This window comes from Anolis carolinensis, unplaced genomic scaffold, assembly GCF_035594765.1.
Source record: "Anolis carolinensis isolate JA03-04 unplaced genomic scaffold, rAnoCar3.1.pri scaffold_8, whole genome shotgun sequence".
Taxonomy (NCBI): domain Eukaryota; kingdom Metazoa; phylum Chordata; class Lepidosauria; order Squamata; family Dactyloidae; genus Anolis; species Anolis carolinensis.
Genome location: NW_026943819.1, coordinates 3,317,069 through 3,343,338, shown reverse-complemented (window position 1 = coordinate 3,343,338; position 26,270 = coordinate 3,317,069). Strand labels below are relative to the sequence as shown.

The 26,270-nt window shown below is 43.1% G+C and overlaps 3 protein-coding genes across 5 annotated transcripts in view; 2 read left to right on the top strand and 1 right to left on the bottom strand.

The window, feature by feature from the left end:
• cldn25 (claudin 25) overlaps positions 1 to 24,350 on the bottom strand; it is a 28,110-nt gene extending 3,760 nt beyond the window's left edge. Inside the window, exons 1-2 of one of the 2 annotated variants that reach the window (XR_010000422.1) lie at positions 23,644 to 24,350; positions 5,294 to 8,523 (exon numbers count right to left, since the gene is read on the bottom strand). The gene's annotated coding sequence lies outside the window, so the exon portion shown is untranslated. Of the gene's footprint in view, positions 1 to 5,293; positions 8,524 to 23,643 lie in introns of those variants that run through there. The other variant, XM_062961131.1, reaches the window with a different exon arrangement.
• On the top strand, positions 3,218 to 21,891 carry LOC107983335 (G protein-activated inward rectifier potassium channel 4). 2 transcript variants are annotated; one of them, XM_062961129.1, is made up of 4 exons: positions 3,218 to 4,317; positions 16,290 to 16,576; positions 17,600 to 18,857; positions 20,778 to 21,891. In XM_062961129.1, the coding sequence occupies exons 2-4, from the start codon at positions 16,361 to 16,363 to the stop codon at positions 21,149 to 21,151; spliced, it is 1,848 nt and encodes a 615-aa protein (XP_062817199.1). In that variant the 5' UTR covers positions 3,218 to 4,317; positions 16,290 to 16,360; the 3' UTR covers positions 21,152 to 21,891. The 2 variants fall into 2 exon arrangements, with proteins under 2 accessions (XP_062817199.1, XP_016852181.2); XM_016996692.2 differs by lacking the exon at positions 3,218 to 4,317 and having other exon boundaries at positions 16,245 to 16,576.
• Positions 24,351 to 25,223: 873 nt separating the features above from the next.
• The window catches only part of zw10 (zw10 kinetochore protein), a 28,241-nt gene continuing 27,194 nt past the window's right edge, over positions 25,224 to 26,270 (top strand). The window contains exon 1 of the mRNA XM_008118883.3: positions 25,224 to 25,438. Coding sequence (XP_008117090.3) covers positions 25,307 to 25,438 — 132 coding nt within the window. The 5' untranslated portion in view covers positions 25,224 to 25,306. The remainder of the gene's footprint in view (positions 25,439 to 26,270) is intronic.

Sequence of the window (26,270 nt, the reverse complement as noted above, 5' to 3'; positions counted from 1 at the left end):
TTTTTTTTACAGCCGCTGTCCCATCTGTTCCCTTGTCTGCAGATTTGCCAAGAAGAAGGAAAAATACGCCTCGCTCGCGGGGGATTTTCGGTCTTTATTGCAGGATTACCGGCTTCATCTTCCACTCCTCCGTCTGCTTCGGGTATCGAGTAAGAGGCCCGGCTTAATAGGATGTTGGGTTTTGCATGTGAGAACCGGTCTGGTGTTTTGCTTTGAGTCCGGGATTCGGACTCTGGGACTTTGAGCAAGGCACACTCTCTCGGCCTCCGAAGAAGGGGAGGCAAAAATCCTTGGATCAAATTTTACTTATGCTGCCTCTTCCAAAAGCTCGATTTAGCATGGAGTCATCAAACAAACAAACAATCTGTGTTGCTGTGAGTTTTCCAGGATGTCTGGCCAGGTTCAGAAGCATTCTCTCATGACGTTTCGCCCACATCTATGGCAGGCATCCTCAGAGGTTGTGAGGTCTGTTGGAAACTAGGTAAGTGGGGTTTATATATATATACAGTAGAGTCTCATTTATCCAACATAAACGGGTTGCTGTGAGTTTTCCAGGATGTCTGGCCAAGTTCAGAAGCATTCTCTCCTGACGTTTCGCCCACATCTATGGCAGGCATCCTCAGAGGTTGCGAGGTCTGTTGGAAACTAGGCAAGTGGGGTTTATATATATATACAGTAGAGTCTCACTTATCCAACATAAACGGGTTGCTGTGAGTTTTCCAGGATGTCTGGCCAAGTTCAGAAGCATTCTCTCCTGACGTTTCGCCCACATCTATGGCAGGCATCCTCAGAGGTTGAGAGGTCTGTTGGAAACTAGGCAAGAAGGGTTTATATATATATACAGTAGAGTCTCACTTATCCAACATAAACGGGTTGCTGTGAGTTTTCCGGGATGTCTGGCCAAGTTCAGAAGCATTCTCTCCTGACGTTTCGCCCACATCTATGGCAGGCATCCTCAGAGGTTGTGAGGTCTGTTGGAAACTAGGCAAGTGGGGTTTATATATATATACAGTAGAGTCTCACTTATCCAACATAAATGGGTTGCTGTGAGTTTTCCGGGATGTCTGGCCATGTTCAGAAGCATTATCTCCTGACGTTTTGCCCACATCTATGGCAGGCATCCTCAGAGGTTGTGAGGTCTGTTGGAAATTAGGCAAATATCAAGAATTGGAGCTGCTTAGAGGCCTTGTTGTGAAAAGGAGGTTGGTGCTTTCAAGAGATGCCCTGGAATGATTTCAACATTTTCTCTCCAAACTACACATCCCAATATTTCGTAGCCTTGAGCCCAAGGCGGTGCCGAATTGCATTAACTCTTAAATCCCAGCCCTGTCTTGAAGGCACCCTCGCTTTACCTGAACTCTGGCAGTAAGTCACTAAGCGATTAAACCCTGCTGTGTTTATTAATAAACCCCCGAGCCGTTTACGACACAGGCTAAAGCGCGTTATAAATAACCGAAAGGTTAGCGGCGGCTATTTTTACACCTGTGCGGAGTGTGTCTTTCTTGCCTTTGCTCTTTTGAGGATCCAGAAGCCGTCCTCGGAGATTTGGAGCACTTTTGGCCTCTCCTTGCGATCTTCCCAAACACTGAACTCTTCTTGGTTTGGATCCTGATCCTGGTTCTGGTCTCTCAGCAACAAGAGCCCTGATCCAGAAAAGAAAGGCTCGTTCCTGGAAGAGGAAATCCCCATTAGAGCCGGGGAATCCCTTCCTTTCGCCTTTGAGAAACCAGTTTGGCGTCTGCCCGTCTTAGGAACTGGGACGCTTAAACCTTTTATGGTTTCACCTCCAACAAAAGTGCAATGTGGAGCAAATCTAGAATTGGCTCTGGCTTTACCTCCAACAAAAGTGCAAATCTAGAATTGGTTCGTGCAATGCAATGCATGTTCCTTTGAGATTTCTACCTCTAACTCAATTTTACTATGGGATATATTTTTCAAATTTCACATTGGGACTCTTATCCAAAATTCTTAGGAACAGAAGCATTTGGATTATATTTTTTTAAAGTTTTTGGAGTTTTGCATCTATATATACACAGTAGAGTCTCGCTTATCCAATATAAACAGGCCGGCAGAACGTTGGATAAGCGAAAATACTGGGCAATAAGGAGGGATTAAGGAAAAGCCTCTTAAACATCAAATTATGTTATGATTATACAAATTAAGCACAAAAAGCTCACGTTTTACAACAGAAAAAAGCAGTTCAATACATGATAATGTTATGTAATAATTACTGTATTTACGAATTTAGCACCAAAACTTCACAAACCGCCAATAGGTGGTTAGGAATTGTGGGAGTTGTAGTCCAAAACATCTGGAGGGCCGAAGTTTGCCCATGCCTGACTTATACGCATAGGTCATTATATTCTTCATCATGTTGTGCTTGGAACAAAATTTGCATCCATTGAACCCTCGTAAAGCCAAAGTGTCACTATCTTTGCCATGTTTTATGTGTGTATTTTTGGCAAAGATTTGGCAAAAGTGCTTTGGGAAGGGTCGGGAATCAAACTGCCACATTTGCAGCTGGATATGGGTGATTTGGGCTGGTTTTGGAGTGAAAATTCATCTTTATAAACAAACAAGGACATTTTGGGTGTTTTGGACTGGTTTCGGTGTGAAAATGTATCTTTCTAAACAAACACTTTGGGGACGTCAACACAGGAGAAACCAAGGTGGTTGGAAACCACTTGAGTTGCCGTAAATCCATGTTGTGGGAGCTATAGCCTTGCAAGGCCTTTAGCCTTCCCAAACTTCAACGTCGAAGATGCCAAGGCAGTTAAAATATCGTCAAAGTGCATTAATTCTACAGTGTAGATGCACCCTTAATCTCTGGAGAGGACGGAAGAGAAGGATCTGCATGTGTTTTGGAGGAACATTGATCCAGAAATCCCTTCTCTGAGGCTAGAATACGCAGCATTTCGTGGAAATGTCATATTTTCCCAGTGCCAATTGCCATGGAGTTGGGTCTCTGGAGAAGTCGGGATGGACGCCAGTGGATGCGAGGAGGGCTTTGGCCGGGGCAGGATGGCAATTGGCACTGGGATAGTATGACATTTTTTGCAAAGATTTGGCAAAAGTACTTTGGGAAGGGTAGGGAACCAAACCGCCACATTTGCAGCTGGATTTGGACGATATGGGCCGATTTCGGAGTGAAAATTCATCTTCAAAACCCGCATTCCTGAACAAACAGGGAGACCTGGTCTCCCACACTTTGGGGACGTCAACACAGGAGAAACCAAGGTGGTTGGACACCGCTTGAGTTTCCGTAAATCAATGTTGTGGGAGCTATAGCCTTGCAAGGCCTTTAGCCTTTTCAAACTTCAACGCCAAAGATATTTTATCGTCAAAGTGCATTAATTCTACAGTGTAGATGCACCCTTAATCTATCCATTGGTTGCCGGGTGGAGAAGACGGAAGAGAAGGGTCTCCATGTGTTTTGGAGGAACATTGATCCTGAAATCCCTTCTCCGAGACTGGTGTTTGGAATATGCAGCGTTTTGTGGAAAAGGCAGTTAAAATTTCGTCAAAGTGCATTAATTGTACAGTGTAGAAGCACCCTTAATCTCTGGAGAGGACGGAAGAGAATGATCTCCATGTGTTTTGGAGGAACATGATCCTGAAATCCCTTCTCCGAGACTGGTGTTTGGAATGTGCAGCGTTTCGTGGAAAAGGCAGTTAAAATTTCGTCAAAGTGCATTAATTGTACAGTGTAGAAGCACCCTTAATCTCTGGAGAGGACGGAAGAGAAGGTCTCCATGTGTTTTGGAGGAACACTGATCCAGAAATCCCGTCTCTGATTTCTCTGTTTCGTGGAAATGCTATGCTTTCCCAGTGCCAATTTCCAAGGAGTTGGGTCTTTGGGGAAGTGGGGACGGACGCCAGCAGATGTGGGGCAGGATGGTCCCCATCGCCGTCACCGTCCCCATCGTCATCCTTCCCCGGGAGATTAACCCTGTGGGCCCCGCAGCCCTCGTCCTTCTGCTCCTTTTGCCCAGGCCTCTCTGATTAAATCATCTTGAGGTAATTCTGCATGTCATTGAGACAGATTAACGGCTGACCTTCTTCTCCCAGGATAGGGCTGGGAGGCGGCCGGGGCCTCGCTCGATCTCCAACGAGAGAGAGGCAGACCGACCCGGGGCAAGGAGAAGGCTTTGGTGACCTTCGGTTGGAGCAGAAGGGGACTCCAAAGCGCCATGGATCCCGAGGAGAAGCTCCGGCTTTGAGCCCGAATACGGAACGACGGTGGGGAGCCAAAGGGATTTGCCGCCGGCCCAAAGCTCCTTGGTTCTGGCCCTCGCCGGAGCCCACCATAAAGATGAGGTAGGTCGCTCATTGGCTTTGATTCCAACAGCATTTGGGTTGGTCTCCATGAACCAAAGCGACATCTGTCCATCGCCAACATCCTGGTGCATATAGGGCTCCGTTCTTGGCTGGGGTTCTTTGCTAGGCTTCCGACAGGCACATCTTGGGTTTTGCAAGCCAAGACGGGTTTGGGATCCTTCTTAGTGCTGCAAACAGGTGCCGATAAGTCCATGCCGGTCTCTCATTATTATGAAAGCAATCGGAGCGGTCAGCAGAAATGCAGTGCTGTTTCACAGCTGGAACGTGTCCAAATTCCAAGAGATATAGACAGAAAGAGAGGGAGGGAAGACATGTACACGTGTCTATATTTCTATGTTATGTTTGTACATATATGTACATCTCTGCTCTTGTTTAAGGAGGGCATCCTTGAAAGTCCCCCAATCTTTCATTGGCAAACATAGAAATTGTATTGTTGGGCTTGACTTTGTGTAAGCCGCCCCGAGTCAGGGGGAGATGGAAGCAGGATAGAAAAATAAAGTTATTATTATTATTATTATCACAACGACATTGTATGACACAGCAAACTAGATAGATATGCTGGATTTCAATGTGTTGTCGAAGACTTTCATGGTCGGGATCACAGGGTTGTTGTATGTCTTTTGGGCTGTGTGGCCATGTTCCAGAAGTATAAATCCAGTATGCTGGATTTCGATTATTATTATTATTATTATTATTATTATTATTATTATTATTATTATAGAAATGCTGGATTTCGTTTATCATAATAATAATAATAATAACTTTATTTTTCTTCTTCTTCTTCTTCTTATTATTATTATCATTATGACACAAAGACATAGTATGACACAGCAAACGAGATGTATATGCTGGATTTCGTATCACAAAATCACAAGTCGAACACTTACCAAGTGTTTAGGACTGTGTGATCTATTATTATGATTATGATTATTATTGACATGCTGGATTTCGTCTATCATAATAATAAAATAACTTTATTTTTCCTCTTATTTTTCATTATTATTATTATTATTATTATCATTATTGACACAAAGACATAGTATGACACAGCAAACGAGATCTTTATGCTGGATTTCGTATCACAAAATCACAAGTCGAACACTTCCCAAGTGTTTAGGACTGTGTGATGTTGTTGTTGTTGCTGTTGTTGTTGTTGTTATTATTATCACAACGATGTTGTATGACACAGCAAACTAGATAGATATGCTGGATTTCGTATACTATTACTATTATTATTATTATTATTATTATTATTATTATTGACATGCTGGATTTCGTCTGTCATAATAATAATTTTATTTTTCTTATTATTATTATTTTTATTTATTATTATTATTATTATTATTATTATTATCATTATTGACACAACGACATTGTATGACACAGCAAACAAGATCTATATGCTGGATTTCGTGTCACAAAATCACAAGTCGAACACTTACCAAGTGTTTAGGACTGTGTGATCTATTATTATTATTATTATTATTATTATTATTATTATTATTATTATTATTTTATGACACAGCAAACAAGATAGATCTGCTGGATTTTGTATCACAAAATCACAAGTTGAACACTTCCCAAGTGTCTAGGACTGTATTATTATTATTATTATTACTATTATTATTATTATTATTATTATTATTATTATTTTATTGTATGACACAGCAAACGGGATAGATCTGCTGCCAAGGGTTTAGGACTGTGTGATATTGTTGTTGTTGCGGTTGTTGTTGCTGTTGTTGTTGTTGTTGTTGTTGTTGTTATTATTATTATCACAACGATGTTGTATGACACAGCAAACTAGATAGATAATGCTGGATTTCGTTTATTATTATTATTATTATTATTATTATTATTATTATTATGATAGACATGCTGGATTTCGTCTATCATAATAATAATAATAACTTTATTTTTCTTCTTATTCTTTTTCTTTATTATTACTATTATTATTATTGACACAAAGACATAGTATGACACAGCAAACGAGATCTATACGCTGGATTTCGTATCACAAAATCACAAGTCGAACACTTCCCAAGAGTTTAGGACTGTGTGATCTATTATTATTATTATTATTATTATTATTATTATTATTGTATGACACAGCAAACAAGATAGATATGCTGGATTTTGTTTCACAAAATCACAAGTTGAACACTTCCCAAGTGTCTAGGACTGTGTGATGTAATTATTATTATTATTATTATTATTATTATTATTTTATTTTATTATGAAACAGCAAACATATTATTATTATTATTATTATTATTATTATTATTATTATTATTATTTTATGACACAGCAAACAAGATAGATATGCTGGATTTTGTTTCACAAAATCACAAGTCGAACACTTCCCAAGTGTCTAGGACTGTGTGATGTAATTATTATTATTATTATTATTATTATTATTATTATTATTATATTTTATTATGACACAGCAAACATATTATTATTATTATTATTATTATTATTATTATTATTTTATGACACAGTAAACAAGATAGATATGCTGGATTTTGTTTCACAAAATCACAAGTTGAACACTTCCCAAGGTTGCTCTCTGGACCTCAAAGGGCTATATTTCGAATAGATTTTGCACAATATTGTGTTGCGAATCTCTTCTCCCGGCGACAAAACAGGTGCCGCTCAAATACCGTCCGGCCAGATTGGCTGTCTAGGAGGAATTATAGGATTTCCAGGTGAAAGAAGGGACAGGGCTGGGTGCTTTTAATAGTTACGTAGAAGAGAGAATTTCAGCAGGGACGGAGGTCCAAGGGTGCTGGTGCCGCACCGAACTACAAGTCCCATGATTCCAAAGTGGTGTCAAACTGCATTCATTATTCCCCATGTCCCAATGATAGTGCTTGAACCAGGCATGGGCAAAGCTTGGTTCTCCAGGTATTTTGGACTTCAACTCCCACCATTCCTGGCCTCAGGCCCCTATCTATAGGGCTTGGAAATATTACAGGGAGAAAATGAACACACAAATATATATGGACATGTCTAGATAGATATGAATTATATATATATAGGGCTTGCAAATATTGTAGGGGAAATGCACACACACACACAGAGGGATTTGCAAACGTTTCAGGGGGAAATGCATATGTGAAATTAGTATCTATAATTACAGATCTATATCTAGCTCTGCATTGTTTATATAAGCATTGAATGTTTGCCGGTTACTATGTTGGAAGCCGGCCTGAGTCCCCATGGGGAGATAGGGTGGGATCCAAATTAAGTTTATTATTATTATTATTATTATTATTATTATTATTATTATTATTATTATTATTTTATGACACAGCAAACAAGATAGATATGCTGGATTTCGTATCACAAAATCACAAGTCGAACACTTCCCAAGTGTCTAGGACTGTGTGATGTATTTTCGGATGATGCTGCAGATCCCAGTAGGGTGGCCTTTTGCAGTTGGCAGATCATAATTTTGTCAATGTCTATTGTTTCCAAATGCCAGCTGAGATCTTTTGGCACGGCACCCAGTGTGCCCATCACCACCGGGACCACCTGCACTGGTTTCTGCCAGAGTATTATTATTATTATTATTATTATTATTATTAGGTTATTGTTGATACCATATTGTTTTTGTTGCCCCTACTTTTCCGCTTATAGAGCTAGTTTATAGCTTTTCTTTGAAATACGGTAAATATTCATTTAACCTACTGATGCCTCGATTAATGAAATTTTATTGGTATCTATTTTGATTTTGAAATTTATCCGTAACTGCTGCATTTCCCACCCTCAGCATATACTCGAGTCAATATGTTATCCCAGTTTTTTGTGATAAAATTAGGTGCCTTGGCTTATATTCGGGTCGGCTTATACTCGAGTATATATGGTATTTATATATACCCTACTACTCTACCAAAATTGGGATTTTTACCAGTGGGCAAATGAATTTCCTCATCCTTCCACCACTGAAGGTTTCCAGGAATTGGGCATTTCATAACAGCTGTCTCTGTGCGGATTACACCAAAAGCAGCCGATCCGCCTGGGAAAATCAGCAGGGTCCAAAGCCGATTGGGACACAGCAGCTGGGCTTCCCTTCCGATTGACGGGTTGAAATATTTGTGTCTTGCCCTGAATTGTGCAACCTCCAGGTGAAGTACAATGGAATCGGGTTCAACTTGTCAACTGCAGCCAATTGCAAGGGATCTGTCAAACAAAGCAGAATAATAATAATAATAATAATAATAATCATCTGCCCTGGCAGAATATGTAAAGTCAAGTGAAGAACCTGCTTTGATTGAAGTCAAAAATCAGAAACTCCTCAAAACACAGCAAAGAATCAGTACAAGAAAACCGCACTAGAAACTAGAGCTGACAGCTGGCACAACAAAACATTGCATGGAAAGTTCCTTGACAAAATTGAAGGAAAAGCAGACAAGGAGAAGACCTGGCTCTGGCTCACAAATGGGACCCTGAAGAAGGAGACAGAAGGCCTGATCCTTGCAGCCCAGGAGCAAGACATCAGGACAAAGGCAATCAAGGCCAAGATCGAACAATCAGCTGATGACCCAAAATGCAGACTGTGCAAGGAAACCGACGAAACCATGGATCATATCCTCAGCTGCTGTAAGAAAATCGCACAGACAGACTACAAACAGAGGCACAACTATGTGGCCCAAATGATTCATTGGAACTTATGCCTCAAGTACCACCTCCCAGCAGCAAAGAACTGGTGGGATCACAAACCTGCAAAAGTATTGGAAAATGAACACGCAAAGATACTGTGGGACTTCCGAATCCAGACTGACTAAGTTCTGGAACACAACACACCAGACATCACAGTTGTGGAAAAGAAAAAGGTTTGGATCATTGATGTCGCCATCCCAGGTGACAGTCGCATTGACGAAAAACAACAGGAAAAACTCAGCCGCTCTCAGGACCTCAAGATTGAACTTCAAAGACTCTGGCAGAAACCAGTGCAGGTGGTCCCAGTGGTGATCGGCACATTGGGTGCCATGCCAAGAGATCTCAGCCAGCATTTGGAAACAATAGACATTGACAAAATTACGATCTGCCAACTGCAAAAGGCCACCCTACTAGGATCTGCACACATCATCCGAAAATACATCACACAGTCCTATACACTTGGGAAGTGTTAGACTTGTGATTTTGTGATACGAAATCCAGCATATCTATCTTGTTTGCTGTGGCATAATAAAATAATAATAATGATAATAATAATAATAATAATAATAGATACTTGGTAAGTGTTCGACTTGTGATTTTGTGATACGAAATCCAGCATGTCTGTCTTGTTTGCTGTGTCATACTAATAATAATAATAATAATAATAATAATAATAATAATAATAATAATAATAATAATAATTGTGCGGTTTTCTGGCATTGTGTATTTCTGCCGCTTCTGTGACTGTTCATTTGGGGTTTGATGATTCCGTAGCCCACTTGTCAATGGATGTCCAGAATCAGCAGCATCCACCGCGGTCCTTTTTATCCTGGGCGACGACCGAGCCAGTATAGACTTCGTTTGGGCTTGTTTCTCCATAATGCTAATGGGTTAGGTGCTCTTAGTTCTGCTCCTCAGCTGAGGCCTCTCTGGCTTGGTTGGACCTGCCGGTAGTTACACTACCGCCAGCACAGCCCTCAGTCATCATTGGAGCAGTTAAGCCCCCCCCCCCCCACCACGTCAAGGTGGCACCTGCGGGGGGGGGGCAGAGGACTCTTGCAAGTAAAACAAGCAGTCAAAGAAGAAGAACATGCCCTGGCAGAATATGTAAAACAAAGTGAAGAACCTGCTTTGATTGAAGTCAAAAATCAGAAACTCCTCAAAGCACAGCAGACAAAAAACCAGTACAAGAAAACCGCACTACAAACTAGAGCTGACAGCTGGCACAACAAAACACTGCATGGAAAGTTCCTTGACAAAATTGATGGAAAAGCTGATAAAGAGAAGATCTGGCTCTGGCTCACGAATGGGACCCTGAAGAAGGAGACAGAAGGCCTGATCCTTGCAGCCCAGGAGCAAGACATCAGGACAAAGGCAATTCAGGCCAAGATCGAAAAATCAGCTCATGACCCAAAATGCAGACTGTGCAAGGAAACCGATGAAACCATTGATCATATCCTCAGCTGCTGTAAGAAAATTGCACAGACAGACTACAAACAGAGGCACAACTATGTGGCCCAAATGATTCATTGGAACCTATGCCTCAAGTATCACCTCCCTGCAGTTAAGAACTGGTGGGATCACAAACCTGCAAAGGTTGTGGAAAATGAACACGCAAAGATACTGTGGGACTTCCGAATCCAGACTGACAAAGTTCTGGAACACAACACACCAGACATCACAGTTGTGGAAAAGAACAAGGTTTGGATCATTGATGTTGCCATCCCAGGTGACAGTCGCATTGAAGAAAAACAACAGGAAAAACTCAGCCGCTATCAGGACCTCAAGATTGAACTTCAAAGACTCTGGCAGAAACCAGTGCAGGTGGTCCCAGTGGTGATGGGCACACTGGGTGCCGTGCCAAAAGATCTCAGCCGGCATTTGGAAACAATAGACATTGACAAAATTACGATCTGCCAACTGCAAAAGGCCACCTTACTGGGATCTGCACGCATCATCCGAAAATACATCACACAGTCCTAGACACTTGGGAAGTGTTCGACTTGTGATTTTGTGAAACGAAATCCAGCATATCTATCTTGTTTGCTGTGTCATACAACGTCGTTGTGTCAATAATAATAATAATAATAATAATAATAGAAGATACTTGGGAAGTGTTCGACTTGTGATTTTGTGATACGAAATCCAGCATATCTATCTTGTTTGCTGTGTCATACTTATAATAATAATAATAATAATAATAATAATAATAATAATAATAATAATAATAGATACTTGGGAAGTGTTCGACTTGTGATTTTGTGATACGAAATCCAGCATGTCTGTCTTGTTTACTGTGTCATACCTATAATAATAATAATAATAATAATAATAATAATAATAATAATAATAATAATAGATACTTGGGAAGTGTTCGACTTGTGATTTTGTGATACGAAATCCAGCATGTCTGTCTTGTTTGCTGTGTCATATTAATAATAATAATAATAATAATACATACATACTTGGGAAGTATTTGTCCTGTGATTTTGTGAAATGAAATCCAGCATATCTATCTTGTTTGCTTGTCGTACTTATAATAATAATGATGATGATGATAATAATAATAATAATAATAATAATAATAATAGATACTTGGGAAGTGTTCGACTTGTGATTTTGTGATACGAAATCCAGCATGTCTGTCTTGTTTGCTGTGTCATATTAATAATAATAATAATACATACATACATACATACACACATACTTGGGAAGTATTTGTCTTGTGATTTTGTGAAATGAAATCCAGCATATCTATCTTGTTTGCTTGTCGTACTTATAATAATAATGATGATGATAATAATAATAATAATGATAATAATAATAATAATAATAATAGATACTTGGGAAGTGTTTGACTTGTGATTTTGTGATATGAAATCCAGCATATCTGTCTTGTTTGCTGTGTCATAATAAAATAATAAGTTTATTTATATGCCGCCTCCATCTCCCCCAAAGGGGACTCGGGGCGGTTCACCGAAATATCAAATAAAAGCAATAACAGTAAACAATACATCAATAGACAAAAACATGCACCAGTTATAAAATCTGAACATTAACCTATGATATAAAAACACGCTTAATAAAACATAGAATTTAAACCAGCGAGGCTACAGTAATAGCTAAGCTAAAGCATCCAAGTTGGGACAAAGCCAATGAAATCAATTCCCAATTATTCACATGGAGAGATCTGGATGAAATTGGTAATGTCCAGAAAGGTTTTTATTTGGTATCATATGCAAAGAGATCTTTACGACACTGAAAGGTCACAGACGGAGGTCTACTTCATCGGTCGACTCAAGTCTACTAGTTTATGGTTGATACCAAAGACCATCCAGATGGTCATCAGCATAATGGCCCTTTCCATGGAGTTGGCCATCAAAATGCAAGACCCTTTAGCCAAGAGTCCTTTGGCTTTCTATAGGAAAGCTGGTGGAAATGCCTGATAAAGGTTGCTTCTTTCCCCGGTCTGGCCTCCTCGGGAGGATGTTCTCCTCCTCGTGGGACTGAGGACATTGCAGGAAGCAAGAAGTGCCTGCTCCCAAGAGGAACCTTGGTGTAACATTCCCCTCCCTTTTCGAGAAATTGTGCAAACATGTGAATGTGTGCATTTGCCGTCTGCATGAATGCCAGATTAAACCATGACTAAGTGCCGCAAAACGCTGGGGCCAAGAGGTGCCCAGTGGGGCAGGAGGTTCTCAGGCGGGAGTGGGCCACCCACCTGCCACTCTCCCTCCTCTTTCTCCTCCGCTTTCTTCCTTCTCTTCTTCTTCCTTTCCTCGTTTTCCTTCTCCTCCTTCTCTCCTTCTTCTCTTCTTCTTCCTTCCTTCTCCTCCTCTTCTTCTTCTTCTTAATTTTCTTCTTCCTTCTCGTCTTCTTCCTTCCGTCTCTTCTTCTCCTTCTTCCTCCTCCTCTTCTTCCTTCCTTCTCGTCCTTCTCTTCTTCTTCATTTTCTTCTTCTTCCTTCCTTCTCTTCTTCTCCTTCTTCCCTCTTGTCTTCTTCCTTCCTTCTCTTCTCCTTCTTCTTCTTCCTTCCTTCTCTTCTCTTTCCTTCCTTCTCCTCCATCTCTTCTTCCTTACTTCTCCTCTTTCACGTCTCCTTTCTCTTCTTCTTCCTTCCTTCTCCTCCTCCTCCTCTTCTTCTCTTCTTCCTTCCTCCTCCTCCTTCTCTCCTCCTTTCTTCTCTTCTCCTTCTTCCTTCGTCTTCCTTCACTTCTTCCTTCCTTCTCCTCCTCCTCTCCTTCTTCCTTCTCTTCTTCCTTCCTTCTCCTTCTTCTCTTCTCCCTTCTGTTCTTCTTCCTTCCTTCTCCTCCTCCTCCTCTTTCTTCCTTCTCTTCTTCTTCCTTCTCCTCCTCCTCCTCCTCCTCTCCTTCTTCCTTCTCTTCTTCTTCATCCTCCTCCCAACTGGTTCCAGCCCAGAGGACTGTTTTCCACCTCGAAGGAGGAGAGAGAGGCACAATGCCACTGCCTTGGCGGCTGCTCTTATGTCACCTAATTGGTTGAGCCATCTGGGATTACACTGTCGCCCCCACGTCCCAACCAAACATGGACGTAAACTCATTATTTGGACACAGGCGAATGAGGCGGGAGACCCAGGAAGCCCCGATCACATAACACGCGTGTATGCCATCTGGCAGGGCGCAAAGGGCGGGGATGGAGCGCAGCAAAGGACATTCTCTCCCCAGACATCAGACCTCTTAGCCGCATCTGCCTCTTTTTGCCCCGAATGGCTCCTATAGGAACAGAAGGGTTGCCCAGCGGGTGGTCTGCACACAAGACAACGGTCTCTAATATCCATTTCTTTTCTCTCTCCAGAGAAGCCTGATTTGGGGATTATGCCCTGAGGTTGCTTCTGTTGTGTTTCTGTGAGTGTGGCATCTTTACGGTTCCATTATATGCTCTCCCTTGTGGCCAGAATCGAACATCCCCTCAGGAGAAGGTTAAATTGCCTCTGCGTCTGTCTCTGTTCTATGTGTATATGGGCATTGAATGTTTGCCCTATATGTATATAATGTGATTCGCCCTGAATCCCCTTCGGGGTGAGAGAAAAGGGCGGAATATAAATACTGTAAATAAATAAATAAATATCTTGAATTTGTCCCTGGTTGAACTTCACTGTGTCAGTTTTGACCCATCTTTCTCATTGTGAAGACCCTTTTGGATTCTGCTCCTGTCTTCTGGAGTGTTAGCTCTCCTTCCCAATTTGCTCCTGTCTGCAAACTTGATCATGCCTTCTAACCCTTCATCTAAGTCATTAATAAAGATGTTAAATAGAACCAGGCCTAGGACAGAACCCTGCTGATGGCACTCCACTTGTCACTTCTTTCCATTGTTGAGCACCTTTTGGGCTTGTTTGCTTAACCAATTACAGATCCACCAAACCGTAGTCTTGCCTAGCCCACATTTGACTATTTTGTTTGCCGGAAGGTCATGGGGGACCTTGTCAAAGGCATTACTGAAATCCAGGTATGCTACATCCATGGTTATCGCACCTCAGAATGGTTCACCTTGCTATAGACACCCAGTCAGACACAGGAGATAGTCTTTTGTAGTTTTATTGAGCAAAAGCAGATATAAATCAAAGCAGGCAATAAAAAAGTCAATGAATAAAAATCCATTAGTCCATGAGCCATAATAATCCACAAGTCCATAAGCCAAAATAGTAAACGATAGATCCCAAAGAACAAAAGCCCAAAGGTTTCAAAGATCCAGGAACAATAATCTTTTCTTAAGCATGAAGCAAGAACATCCACACAGATGAAGTGAGGATTTGCTTTGACAAAAATCTAACGGCAAACACACACTTTTAAAAGCACCCCAGAAATGCATTCCTCTTTCCTGAAGAGGCCTCTCTTTTTCCCGCCAATCTCACACTCCTACGAGGCTGAACTCCTTTCCATAACAACCGGTCCGCCCTAGATAATTCAAGGTTCTTGTTATCTCGCACCTGAACCCGGGCTTGAGACATCTCTTGCTCATTAATTCCCATGGGAATGTCATTATAATTCTATTCTGAATGCTATTAGGTTCCTTTCATCGGGGTATTTAAATCTCATGATTTTATCTTATATTGCTGCTATATTCTCTCCCCCCCCCCCCCCCTCCACCTTTGAAGTGGACTGAATGGCATTGGTGGTTGTTTGATATTATTACTGTTGTATAAACCTTTGTTTTAACTTCTGTTTTATTATCTTCTTGTGTTTTAAACTGTGTATATTGTTGGTGTATTTACGCTGTTACTTTTGTAACGTTGTGAGCCGCCCCGAGTCCCCACGGGGAGATGGTGGCGGGGTATAAATAAAGTTTTATTATTATTATTATTATATTATGACCCAGCAAACAAGATAGATATGCTGGATTTCATATCACAAAATCACAAGTCGAACACTTCCCAAGTGTCTAGGACTGTGTGATATATTTTTGGATGATGCGCACAGATCCCAGTCGGATGGCCTTTTGCAGTTGACAGATCATAATTTTGTCAATGTCTATTGTTTCCAAATACTGGCTGAGATCTTTTGGCACGGCACCCAGTGTGCCCATCACCACCGGAACCACCTGCACTAGTTTCTGCCAGAGTCTCTGAAGTTCAATCTTGAGGTCCTGATAGCGGCTGAGTTTTCCTGTTGTTTTTCGTCAATGCGACTGTCACCTGGGATGGCAACATCAATGATCCAAATCTTTTCATTTTCCACAATTGTGATGTCTGGTGTGTTGTGTTCCAGAACTTTGTCAGTCTGGATTCGGAAGTCCCACAGTATCTTTGCGTGTTCATTTTCCAATACTTTTGCAGGTTTGTGATCCCACCAGTTCTTTACTGCAGGGAGGTGGTACTTGAGGCATAAGTTCCAATGAGTCATTTGGGCCACATAGTTGTGCCTCTGTTTGTAGTCTGTCTGTGCGATTTTCTTACAGCAGCTGAGGATATGATCAATGGTTTTGCCAGCTTCCTTGCACAGTCTGTTTTTATTATTATTATTATTATTATTATTATTATTATTATTATTATTATTATTCTGGCTGTTATCTATGGCTTGTGGGGTCAACAGTTCATTCTGCTCAAACTGCATTTCTTGAGCCTCTGAATCAGCCTGTATTCTCATCCTGAAATTCATCCTGCATCCCCTCGTCTGCCTCATCTGGCTCTTGTACCTGAAACCCAGAATCCCCTTCTTCATCCTCACTCTGGCTAGGCTGTGGCTGAGTCACAACAATGGTGTTATTCCCATTATAAGCTTGTATGTTTTAGCTCAAGGAACCTTCTGCTCTCTTGTCTTCTTCTCTAGAAGGATGCCCCACCGGAAGAAGCGCAAAGCCCAGGGCTAGCCCCTTCCCCTCCCGGCCTGGAGCCAGAAACATGGTCTTGCCGGCGGCCAGCAGCAACATGGAGCTGCAGCCGGACAAAGGGCTCCGCGTCCGCAACAACACCGGAGACTGGAGGCTGAGCTACGAAGAGTTTCGGAACCGAAGAAACTCCATTCCGCCGGCAAAGACGCCCACCGCCAAGCACATGTTGGCGTATCTGCCTCGGCCTCCCACAGAAACAAGCAGTTACGGGACCTTCACCCAGAAGGTGAGAAACTCGGGGTGCTCTTTGCTTAAAGGAGCTCCACAACTCTCTTCTCTTTCTTATTGCATATGAAAATCCAGGTCATAGGTAAGTTATTATATATATCAGACCTGAATCATATCTCAGAGAAATAAAGGGGTCTTGCTATATATAAAGTCCATGACCTTGGAACATATCTCACAGAGATAAGAGGGCCTCACTGTATGTGTAAGTATATATGTATGTGTATATGTACATATGACCTGAATCATACCTTGCATAGATAAGGTAGTTTTATTGTATGTATGTGTAGATGGATGGATGGATGGACAGACAGATAGTCCAATCCATTTGTGGATGATTGAAACCACATAAAAAAATCAAATAGCTCCAACAATAAAATCCAGTCCTTAGATGACCGGTTTGCAATATTTGGTCTACACATTCAAGGAATTTCTGGTTGTTTGATGGATTCAGCCTTGACCATTATTTATTTATTTACAGTATTTATATTCCGCCCTTCTCACCCCAAAGGGGACTCAGGGCGGATCACATTGTACACATATAAGGCAAACACTCAATGCCATATAACATAGAACAGAGACAGACGCAGAAGTAATTTAAACCTTCTCTGGCTTCCAGCTTCCTGAGGGTATGCTTGATTCTGGCCACAGGGGGAGCAGCTGCTTCATCATCCACTGCGACGGCACTTCCTCATTCCAACGGCGGCTGGGTGATTTTAAAGTGTTGTAAATTAGCCTCCCCACATATAAGTGGTACCTAAATTTCCTACTTGATAGATGCAACTATCTTTCGGGTTGCTTAGGTCAGCAACGAGCAGGGGCTGTTTATTTTATTTTTAATTCATTTTTAATTGTCGGGTGCTCACCCCGACATGGGCTGGCCTCGAACTCATGACCTCATGGTCAGAGTGATTTATTGCAGCTGGCTGCTAACCAGGCTGTGCCACAGCTAGGATGGATGATGGAGAGCTTCCACATCTAAGGGGATTTCCACAAGGGCTAATAGGTTTGTTTCCTTTTTCAGCCTGAAATGATAGCCGTTGCGATGGATCCTTCTGATGAGACCCAGCTGGGGATGGAAACCACAACCACGAAGAGAAGTGCCCTGCAATGCAACTACGTCTCCATGTCCTGCAGCCCGAATATCCCCAACGACAGGTCCGTCCTTCTCCAGAGGAGAATGAGCACGACGGAAGGGGCCTACAGTACGGCGGTGCCAACCAAGCAACGGCCCAGCGTCTCCATCAACACGGAGGAGCTGCCCAGATACCACCGGTCCTCCCGGACAGACCCACTGCCACCTTCGCTGCTGAGGGAATTAAATGCGCGGCTGTATCCTCAACACACTTTCGGTTCGCCCAACATGAACTCCGGTCGGAACAAAACCCCAACCCGCAGCATCATCTCTGTGAACAACTCGGAGAAAGGGCAAAACAAGCGCTGCAAGCTCATGGAGGACGACCGGCAGTTCAGTTCGGGCAACAAGCAGCAAAGGCAGCGCTACGTCACCAAGGTGGGCAAGTGCCAGGTGAACTTGGGCAACATCCAGGAGAAGAAGAGGTTCTTGTCGGACATCTTCACCACCATTGTGGACCTCAAGTACCGGTGGTTCCTCTTTGTCTTCAGCATGTGCTACATCATCACCTGGGTGGCCTTTGGCGTCATATATTACTTTGATTCCTGGATACGGGATGACGTCAACCATATAGGTGACCCCGACTGGAAACCTTGCATCGAGAACCTAGATAATTTCATCTCTGCTTTACTCTTTTCTGTAGAAAGCCAAAGGACGATTGGCTACGGGTCTCGGATTGTGACGGCCAACTGCACGGAAGGGGTCATTTTGCTCATGGCCCAGTCCATCATTGGCTCCATGATCGATGCCCTCATGGTGGGCTGCATGTTTGTGAAGATCTCCAGGCCCAAGAAGCGCGCCCAGACCTTAATATTTAGCAAGAAGTGCGTGATCTCCCATCGGGACGACCAGCTCTGCCTCATGTTCCGGATCGGGGACCTCCGGGACAGCCACATGGTGGACGCGAAAATCAGGGCCAAGCTGATCAAGTCCCGGCAGACGAAGGAAGGGGAGTTCATCCCTCTGGAGCAGTCGGAACTCAACCTGGGCTACGACACGGGCGAGGACCGCCTCTTCCTGGTGGAGCCACAGATCATTTGCCACGTCATCAACGAGCAAAGCCCTTTCTGGGAGATGTCTGCGGAAGCCTTGAAGAGGGAGCAGTTCGAAATCATCATCATCCTTGAAGGCATCGTGGAAGCCACAGGTGGGTCAGAGGTAGAGCAGTCACCATGAAAAATTTGGGTGGATCTTGGCTATGCTCTTAATAATAATAATAATAATAATAATAATAATAATAATACATCACACAGTCCTAGACACTTGGGAAGTGTTCGACTTGTGATTTTGTGATATGAAATCCAGCATGTCTATCTTGTTTGCTGTGTCATACAATAAAATAATAAGAAGAAGAAGAACATGCCCTGGCAGGATAGAAGATGGTGGCGGGGTAGAAAAATAAATTATTATTTTATTATGACATAGCAAACAAGATAGACATGCTGGATTTCATATCACAGAATCACAAGTCGAACACTTCCCAAGCGTTTAGGACTGTGTGATGTATTTTCGGATGATGTGCGCAGATCCCAGTTGGGTGGCCTTTTGCAGTTGACAGATTGTAATTTTGTCAACGTCTACTGTTTCCGAATGCCGGCTGAGATCTTTGGGCACGGCACCCAATGTGCCCATCACCACCGGGACCACCTGCACTGGTTTCTGCCAGAGTCTTTGCAGTTCAATCTTGAGGTCCTGATAGCGGCTGAGTTTTCCTGTTGTTTTTCGTCAATGCGACTGTCACCTGGGATGGCGACATCAACGATCCAAACCTTTTTCTTTTCCACAACTGTGAGGTCTGGTGTGTTGTGTTCCAGAACTTTGTCAGTCTGGATTCGGAAGTCCCACAGTATCTTTGTGTGCTCATTTTCCAATACTTTTGCAGGTTTGTGATCCCACAAGTTCTTTACTGCAGGGAGGTGGTACTTGAGGCATAAGTTCCAATGAATCATTTGGGTTACATAGTTGTGCCTCTGTTTGTAGTCTGTCTGTGCAATTTTTTTTACAGCAGCTGAGATTATGATCAATGGTTTTGTCAGTTTCCTTGCACAGTCTGCATTTTGGGTCATCAGCTGTTTTTCGATCTTGGCCTGAATTGCCTTTGTCCTGATGGGTTGCTCCTGGGCTGCAAGGATCAGGCCTTCTGTCTCCTTCTTCAGGGTCCCATTCGTGAGCCAGAGCCAGGTCTTCTCCTTGTCAGCTTTTCCTCCAATTTTGTCAAGGAACTTTCCATGCAATGTTTTGTTGTGCCAGCTGTCAGCTCTAGTTTGTAGTGCGGTTTTCTTGTACTGATTTTTTGTCTGCTGTGCTTTGAGGAGTTTCTGATTTTTGACTTCAATCAAAGCAGGCTCTTCACTTTGCTTTACATATTCTGCCAGGGCATGTTCTTCTTCTTTGACTGCTTGTTTGACTTGCAAGAGTCCTCTGCCCCCTGATCTTCTAGGCAGATATAGCCGGTCAACATCACTGAGAGGGTGCAGTGAATGATGAATGGTCATGAGTTTTCTTGTTTTTCTGTCCAAATTGTCCAGTTCCATCTGTGTCCAGTTTATGATGCCAGCAGTATATCTTATGACAGGAATGGCCCAGATGTTTATGGCCTTGATGGTGTTGCCTCCATTGAGCTTGCTTTTGAGAATTTTTCTGACCCTTTGTGTGTATTCTTTGCTGACTATAGTTTTCACATGTTCATGCTTGATGTTATCCAGCTGTAATATGCCCCGATATTTATTGTTTGGCCATTAGGCATATTTATGCCCTCACTTTCAATGATGATGATGATGATGATGATGATTATTATTATTACTTACAGCTCTTAACTGTTTTCAAACTGCTTAGGTAAACAGTGAGCTGGGCTTGACAGTTGGGAGCTCACCCCAACTAGGCTTCGAATTGGCCACCTTTCGGTTGGTAGATCTTATTACTGCTAGCTCAGCAAAACACAAATGGTTAGAGCTAGATGGCAGTAAAATGTGATACCTCTACACTGAAGAATGTCGATTGCATTTTTTAAAAGAATTTTTGTCTCAGGTGCTTTGTCTGTGGTCTGCTGACTCTCTCTTCTTTTCAGGAATGACGTGTCAAGCCCGTACGTCCTACGTGGAGGACGAGATCCTTTGGGGCTACCGCTTTGAGCCCTGCATGAGCCTGGAAAAAGGCGCCTTCCGTGTCGACTACACCAGATTTGAGAAGACCTTCGAAGTCCAGACCCCGGTGATCAGCGCCCGCGAGATGTACGAACAGAAGGAGATGGAGAACCGGGACCAGTCGACCCTCAGCTTGTACTGGGACCATCTGGTGCACCCTTGCTTCTCGGCAGAACTCAACAACGAATCTCGGCAAGGCGATGGTCCCAGCGAGGCAGGGATCTCCAGGCTGGGCTTCTCCAACATCACTGAAGAAGAGAGAAGCAACGAGTGCCAGAACCTGGAGGCCAGCGTTTGAAGCCACCACCACTGTTGGCTTCTGCTCAGCCATGAAGACCTTGAGGTTGATGAAGTGGTGCCTGCTGCTGGATTGATTTTTCCTCATACTGATGGCTGTCTTGAGCCCCTCGCAAAGATGCCAGGAAAGCAGAAACATCCAGGCATTCTCTTGGTTTGTTTGGGATTTATGCGCTCAACTACTGTCGGCTTCAGGTTTCTCTTCCAATCTCAATCCAATAATAACAATAATATTGCACTACAGTCATGCATTTCGGGGGGCTGGAATCCCTTCTAAAGAGCCATGTGTGATCAAAAGCCTTGGTTTCTGCAAGCAGATACCAGCTCTGGAAGCCTTTCAGAAGAAAGAGCAACATCTTCTCACAGGCAGGACCATCGAGGCTGAACCTGGGGAGCTTGCGCACTTTTGCTTGAATTTCCTTTTCACTTTATTTTCAAATGAACGACGGGAAAAGCTTGGCTGCTTTGCATCGGTGCTCCGGGGTGCAATTTCGGAAGTGTCTCCTTGATGTTTCTTACAGTGCCATACTGAACTCTCAGTGTAGCTGGACCCCTTCTCCTCTTCTTCTTCTTTGCCTCACAGAAGCCTTTCGCTCCTGAACTCATTTTACAGTCCCTTCGCCGCATTATCTGACAAGTGGAATTACTTTTACCAAGAAGCCGTGCTCTTCTGCAACAAGGATGTGGGGAGCAGGGTGGGACGAGGGAATCGGCGGACAAATAAAAAAGTTTCTTTTTGAACAGCCTCATGGGGCCCTGTGTCCTGCGGCGTCAGTGCTTCCTGTGTGCATAAGGCGAGTGATCTGGGAATGGGTTGCTGTGAATTTTCTGGGTTGTATGGCCATGTTCCAGAAGCATTAATAATAATAATAATAATAATAATAATAATAATAATAATAATAATACTTTATTTATACACCACCACCATCTCCCCATGTGGACCCGGGGCGGTTCACAATGTTACAAAAGTAATAGCGCAAATACATTAACAATATACAGTTTAAAACACAAGAAGATAATAAAACAGAAGTTAAAACAAAGGTTTATACAACAGTAATAGAGTAGAGTCTCACTTATCCAACATTCGTTTATCCAGCATTCTGGATTATCCAATGCATTTTTGTAGTCAATGTTTTCAATATATCGTGATATTTTGGTGCTAAATTCGTAAATACAGTAATTACTACATAGCATTACTGCGTATTGAATTACTTTTTCTGTCAAATTTGTTGTATAACATGATGTTTTGGTGCTTAATTTGTAAAATCATAAACTAATTTGATGCTTAATAGGCTTTTCCTTAATGCTTCCTTATTATCCAACATATTCGCTTATCCAACATTCTGCCGGCCCGTTTATGTTGGATAAGTGGGACTCTACTGTAATATCAAACAACCACCAATGCAATTCAGTCAACTTCAAAGGTTGGGGGGGGGGGCTATAGCAGCAATATAAGATAAAATCATTAGATTAAAATACCCCAATGAAAGGAACCTAATAGCATTCTCTCCTGATGTTTCACCCACACCTATGGCAGAGATCTCAGACACCTCTCAACCTCTGGCCATGTTCCAGAAGCATTCTCTCCTCACGTTTCACCCACATCTATGGAAGGCATCCTCAGAGACTGCGAGGTCTGTTGTTAACTAGGAAAGTCAGGTTTATTGATCTCCAACAACACATTATTCTCAATGTTTCTGTTTAGTTCTTATCTGGGTGGAAGATGCCCTCATTTCATCCCATTCCAATAGCTATGATCCTGTTTCTCCCCCAGATTTTGAGAGCCGAGGAATCCCCGAGAAAATGTATTCCTCCCGTTAATGATCACCAAAATGAGTACCTTTTTTTGGGTTATTTAATATTTTATGTTTATTTTACTTAAGCGATATTTGTCTTTACTGTTCTAATGTAGCACAAATCCTATGTAAAATCATACTACGTATTTTTGACATTAATATTGAAATCTGAAATATATACAGAAAGTCTTTACATTGAAAAACTAGCAGCAAAAGGTGTTGCCTGTTGAGGGAATGAGGTGTACTTCTGAGGAAACCGTTGCTATGAAATGCTTACTACTCAAAGGACTTACACAAGTTAAGTTCAGTCTCTGAGAACTTTCGACAGAGAGATTGACTGCTGAGCAGGTAATTAATAGTCACCTTATTCCATTAGTAGGTCAGGTCAGACTCAGACAATGCCTCATCATCACCTCCTGAGCCAACAAATGCATATAGCAACTGCTTAGACCAGGAATGGGCAAACTTGGGCAAAAGTTTTGGACTCCAAAACACCTTGAGGGCCCAGGTTTGCCCATTCCTGGCTTAGACCGAGGCTCCTTCCGCCCAACATTGTTTCTATCAGTTAAGGTTCTTAGCTAGAATTTGGGGAAACTTTGTCCCTTTGCTAAGTCCTTTTCAAGCCTGCCAATGAGAGATCCCCAAGAGTCTTCATTAACTTCATAAACTCTATCCTGCCTTGGTCAGAACACTTTACCTGGAATCACACTGGTCACTGCAACTGAAGGGAGATTTTGACTCTAAGCTGGAATGTGTCCGGAGGAAGAGGATCAAGGGTCTGGAGAACAATCCCTATGAGGAGCGGCTGAAAGAGCTGGGCATGTTGTTTAGCCTGCAGAAGAGAAGGCGGAGAGAGAGGAGACATGAGGAGGGCCGTGGATCAAGATGAGATTGATGGGAAGTCATAGGGAGGAGGGCACAGGCTTCATTTCTGCTGCCCTGGAGACTATAATAATAATAATAATTATTATTATTATTATTATTATATCCTGTCCCATCTCCCCGAAGGGACTCGGGGTGGCTCACAACAGGGACAAACCCGAAACAACGACATAGCATTTGACTTAAAGCATTTCAACAATACACAAAATAAAATAATGGACAATATATCAAAATCCAAGCAGATAAAATCAGAGTAATTAAAAGCAAACTAGGATGCAATGGAACCATGGCTTCAAACGACAGGAAAAGTTCCATCTGAACATGAGGAAGAACTTCCTAACTGTGTGAGAGAGCTGATGGAAACTAGGCAAGAGAGGTTTATATTTATTTACTACATTTATATGCCGCTCTTCTCACCCCGAAGGGGACTCAGAGCGGCTTACAAATCAAATGAACATACAATATATTATTAGCATAGCACAATATAAGCATTAAATTACTATATTGTACTATATCATTATATGGTAATATTATTAATAATATTACATTACATTTAATATATAATTAATATTATTATATTGTATCATTAGGAGTATAATATTGTATCCATTATAATATTATAATCAATATTACTGTATATGTATATACAATATATTATATATTATATATATATATATATCTGTGGAACGATGTCCAGGGTGGGAGAAATAACTCCTGTCTGCCTGAGGCAAGTGTGAATGCCACCTTGAATAGCATTGAATGGCCTTGCAGCTTCAAAGCCTGTCTGCTTCTTGCCTGGGGGAATTCCAGGCAGGGGAACAATCAGGGCCAGCTAGCACCTCCCAACAAAGGACCCCTCCCCAGGCAAGAAGCAGCCAGGCTTTGAAGCTGCAAGGCTATTCAATGCTATACAAGGTGGCCAACTTCAAAACAGGGAAATTCCAGGCGAACAATCAGGGCCAGCTAACACCTCCTAACAAAGGATCCTCCCTGGCAGGAAGCAGCCAGGCTTTGAAGCTGCAAGGCTATTCAATGCTATACAAGGTGGCTAATTGCAAAACAGGGGAATTCCAGACAGGGAAACAGCCAGGGCCAGCTAATACCTCCCAATCAAGGAGACAGGGAAACAATCAGGGCCAGCTAACACCTGTATCCTCCCAGACAGGAAGCAGCCAGACTTTGAAGCTGCAAGGCTATTCAAGGCTAATCAAGGTGGCCAATTGAGACATTCAGACTTGCCTCCAACAGACATTTCCATTGCATTTCCAATACACCAAGCATGGAAAGGGCTTGGAGAAGAGTTCCCAAACTACGCATGCGCCAGGGGTTTGGCGACACTTCCGGTAAACAAACTATGGAGCGGCTCGCTCTAGGGCTCTCATCTCTATGGCACTTCCGCTCTAGAGACCGCCTGTGCCGGCTATAGGGCGACGTTTCTCCGTCCCGTGGTGCCTTGCGCGCGGAAGAGCCGCTCAATTATGGCGGCGGTTGAAGCCTCCACGGCGGGCCTCTCGCTGGTGGAGGCCGTGCTCGCCTCCTCGGGACGCCTGCAGAAGGAGAGCCTCGGAGGACGGATCGCGCGCCTCTCGTCCCGCGTGGAGGAGCTCAAGGCAAGCGGGGCGGGGCCTATGGCCGAATGGGCGGGGCTAAGGGCCCTACGGGGCGGGGCTAGGAGCCGGAGAGTCTCCCGGGCATTCAGTGGGAGGAGCCAGGGGCCTAGTGGGCGTGTCTAAACACCTAAACACCTGTTGGGCGTGGCTAGAGGGAAGGCTTGGGAGCTTCTCAGGCATTCAATGGGAGGGGCCAAGGACTCAGTGGGCGTGGCTAAACAGCTAAACACTTCGTGGGTGTGGCTAGAGAAGATTTGAACGTCTAGGCATTCAGTGGGAGGAGTCAAAGTCCTAGTGGGCGTGGCTAAACAGCTAAAAACTTCGTGGGCGTGGCTAGAGAAGATTTGAAAGCGTGTAGCCATTCAGTGGGAGGAGTCAAAGTCCTAGTGGGCGTAGCTAAACAGCTAAACACTTCGTGGGTGTGGCTAGAGAAGATTTGAAAGCGTGTAGCCATTCAGTGGGAGGAGCCAAAGGCCTAGTGGGCGTGGCTAAACAGCTAAACACTTCGTGGGCGTGGCTAGAGAAGATTTGAAAGCGTGTAGCCATTCAGTGGGAGGAGCCAAAGGCCTAGTGGGCGTGGCTAAACAGCTAAACACTTCGTGGGCGTGGCTAGAGAAGATTTGAAAGCGTGTAGCCATTCAGTGGGAGGAGTCAAAGTCCTAGTGGGCGTAGCTAAACAGCTAAACACTTCGTGGGTGTGGCTAGAGAAGATTTGAAAGCGGCTAGGCATTCAGTGGGAGGAGTCAAAGTCCTAGTGGGCGTGGCTAAACAGCTAAAAACTTCGTGGGCGTGGCTAGAGAAGATTTGAAAGCGTGTAGCCATTCAGTGGGAG

Coding starts and splice junctions, on each gene's coding strand:
- LOC107983335 (XM_062961129.1), top strand. CDS start 16,361: ATGGTCTTGCCGGCGGCCAGCAGCAACATGGAGCTGCAGCCGGACAAA. Junction 16,577..17,599: donor ACGGGACCTTCACCCAGAAG/GTGAGAAACTCG, acceptor TTCCTTTTTCAG/CCTGAAATGATAGCCGTTGC. Junction 18,858..20,777: donor AGGCATCGTGGAAGCCACAG/GTGGGTCAGAGG, acceptor TCTTCTTTTCAG/GAATGACGTGTCAAGCCCGT.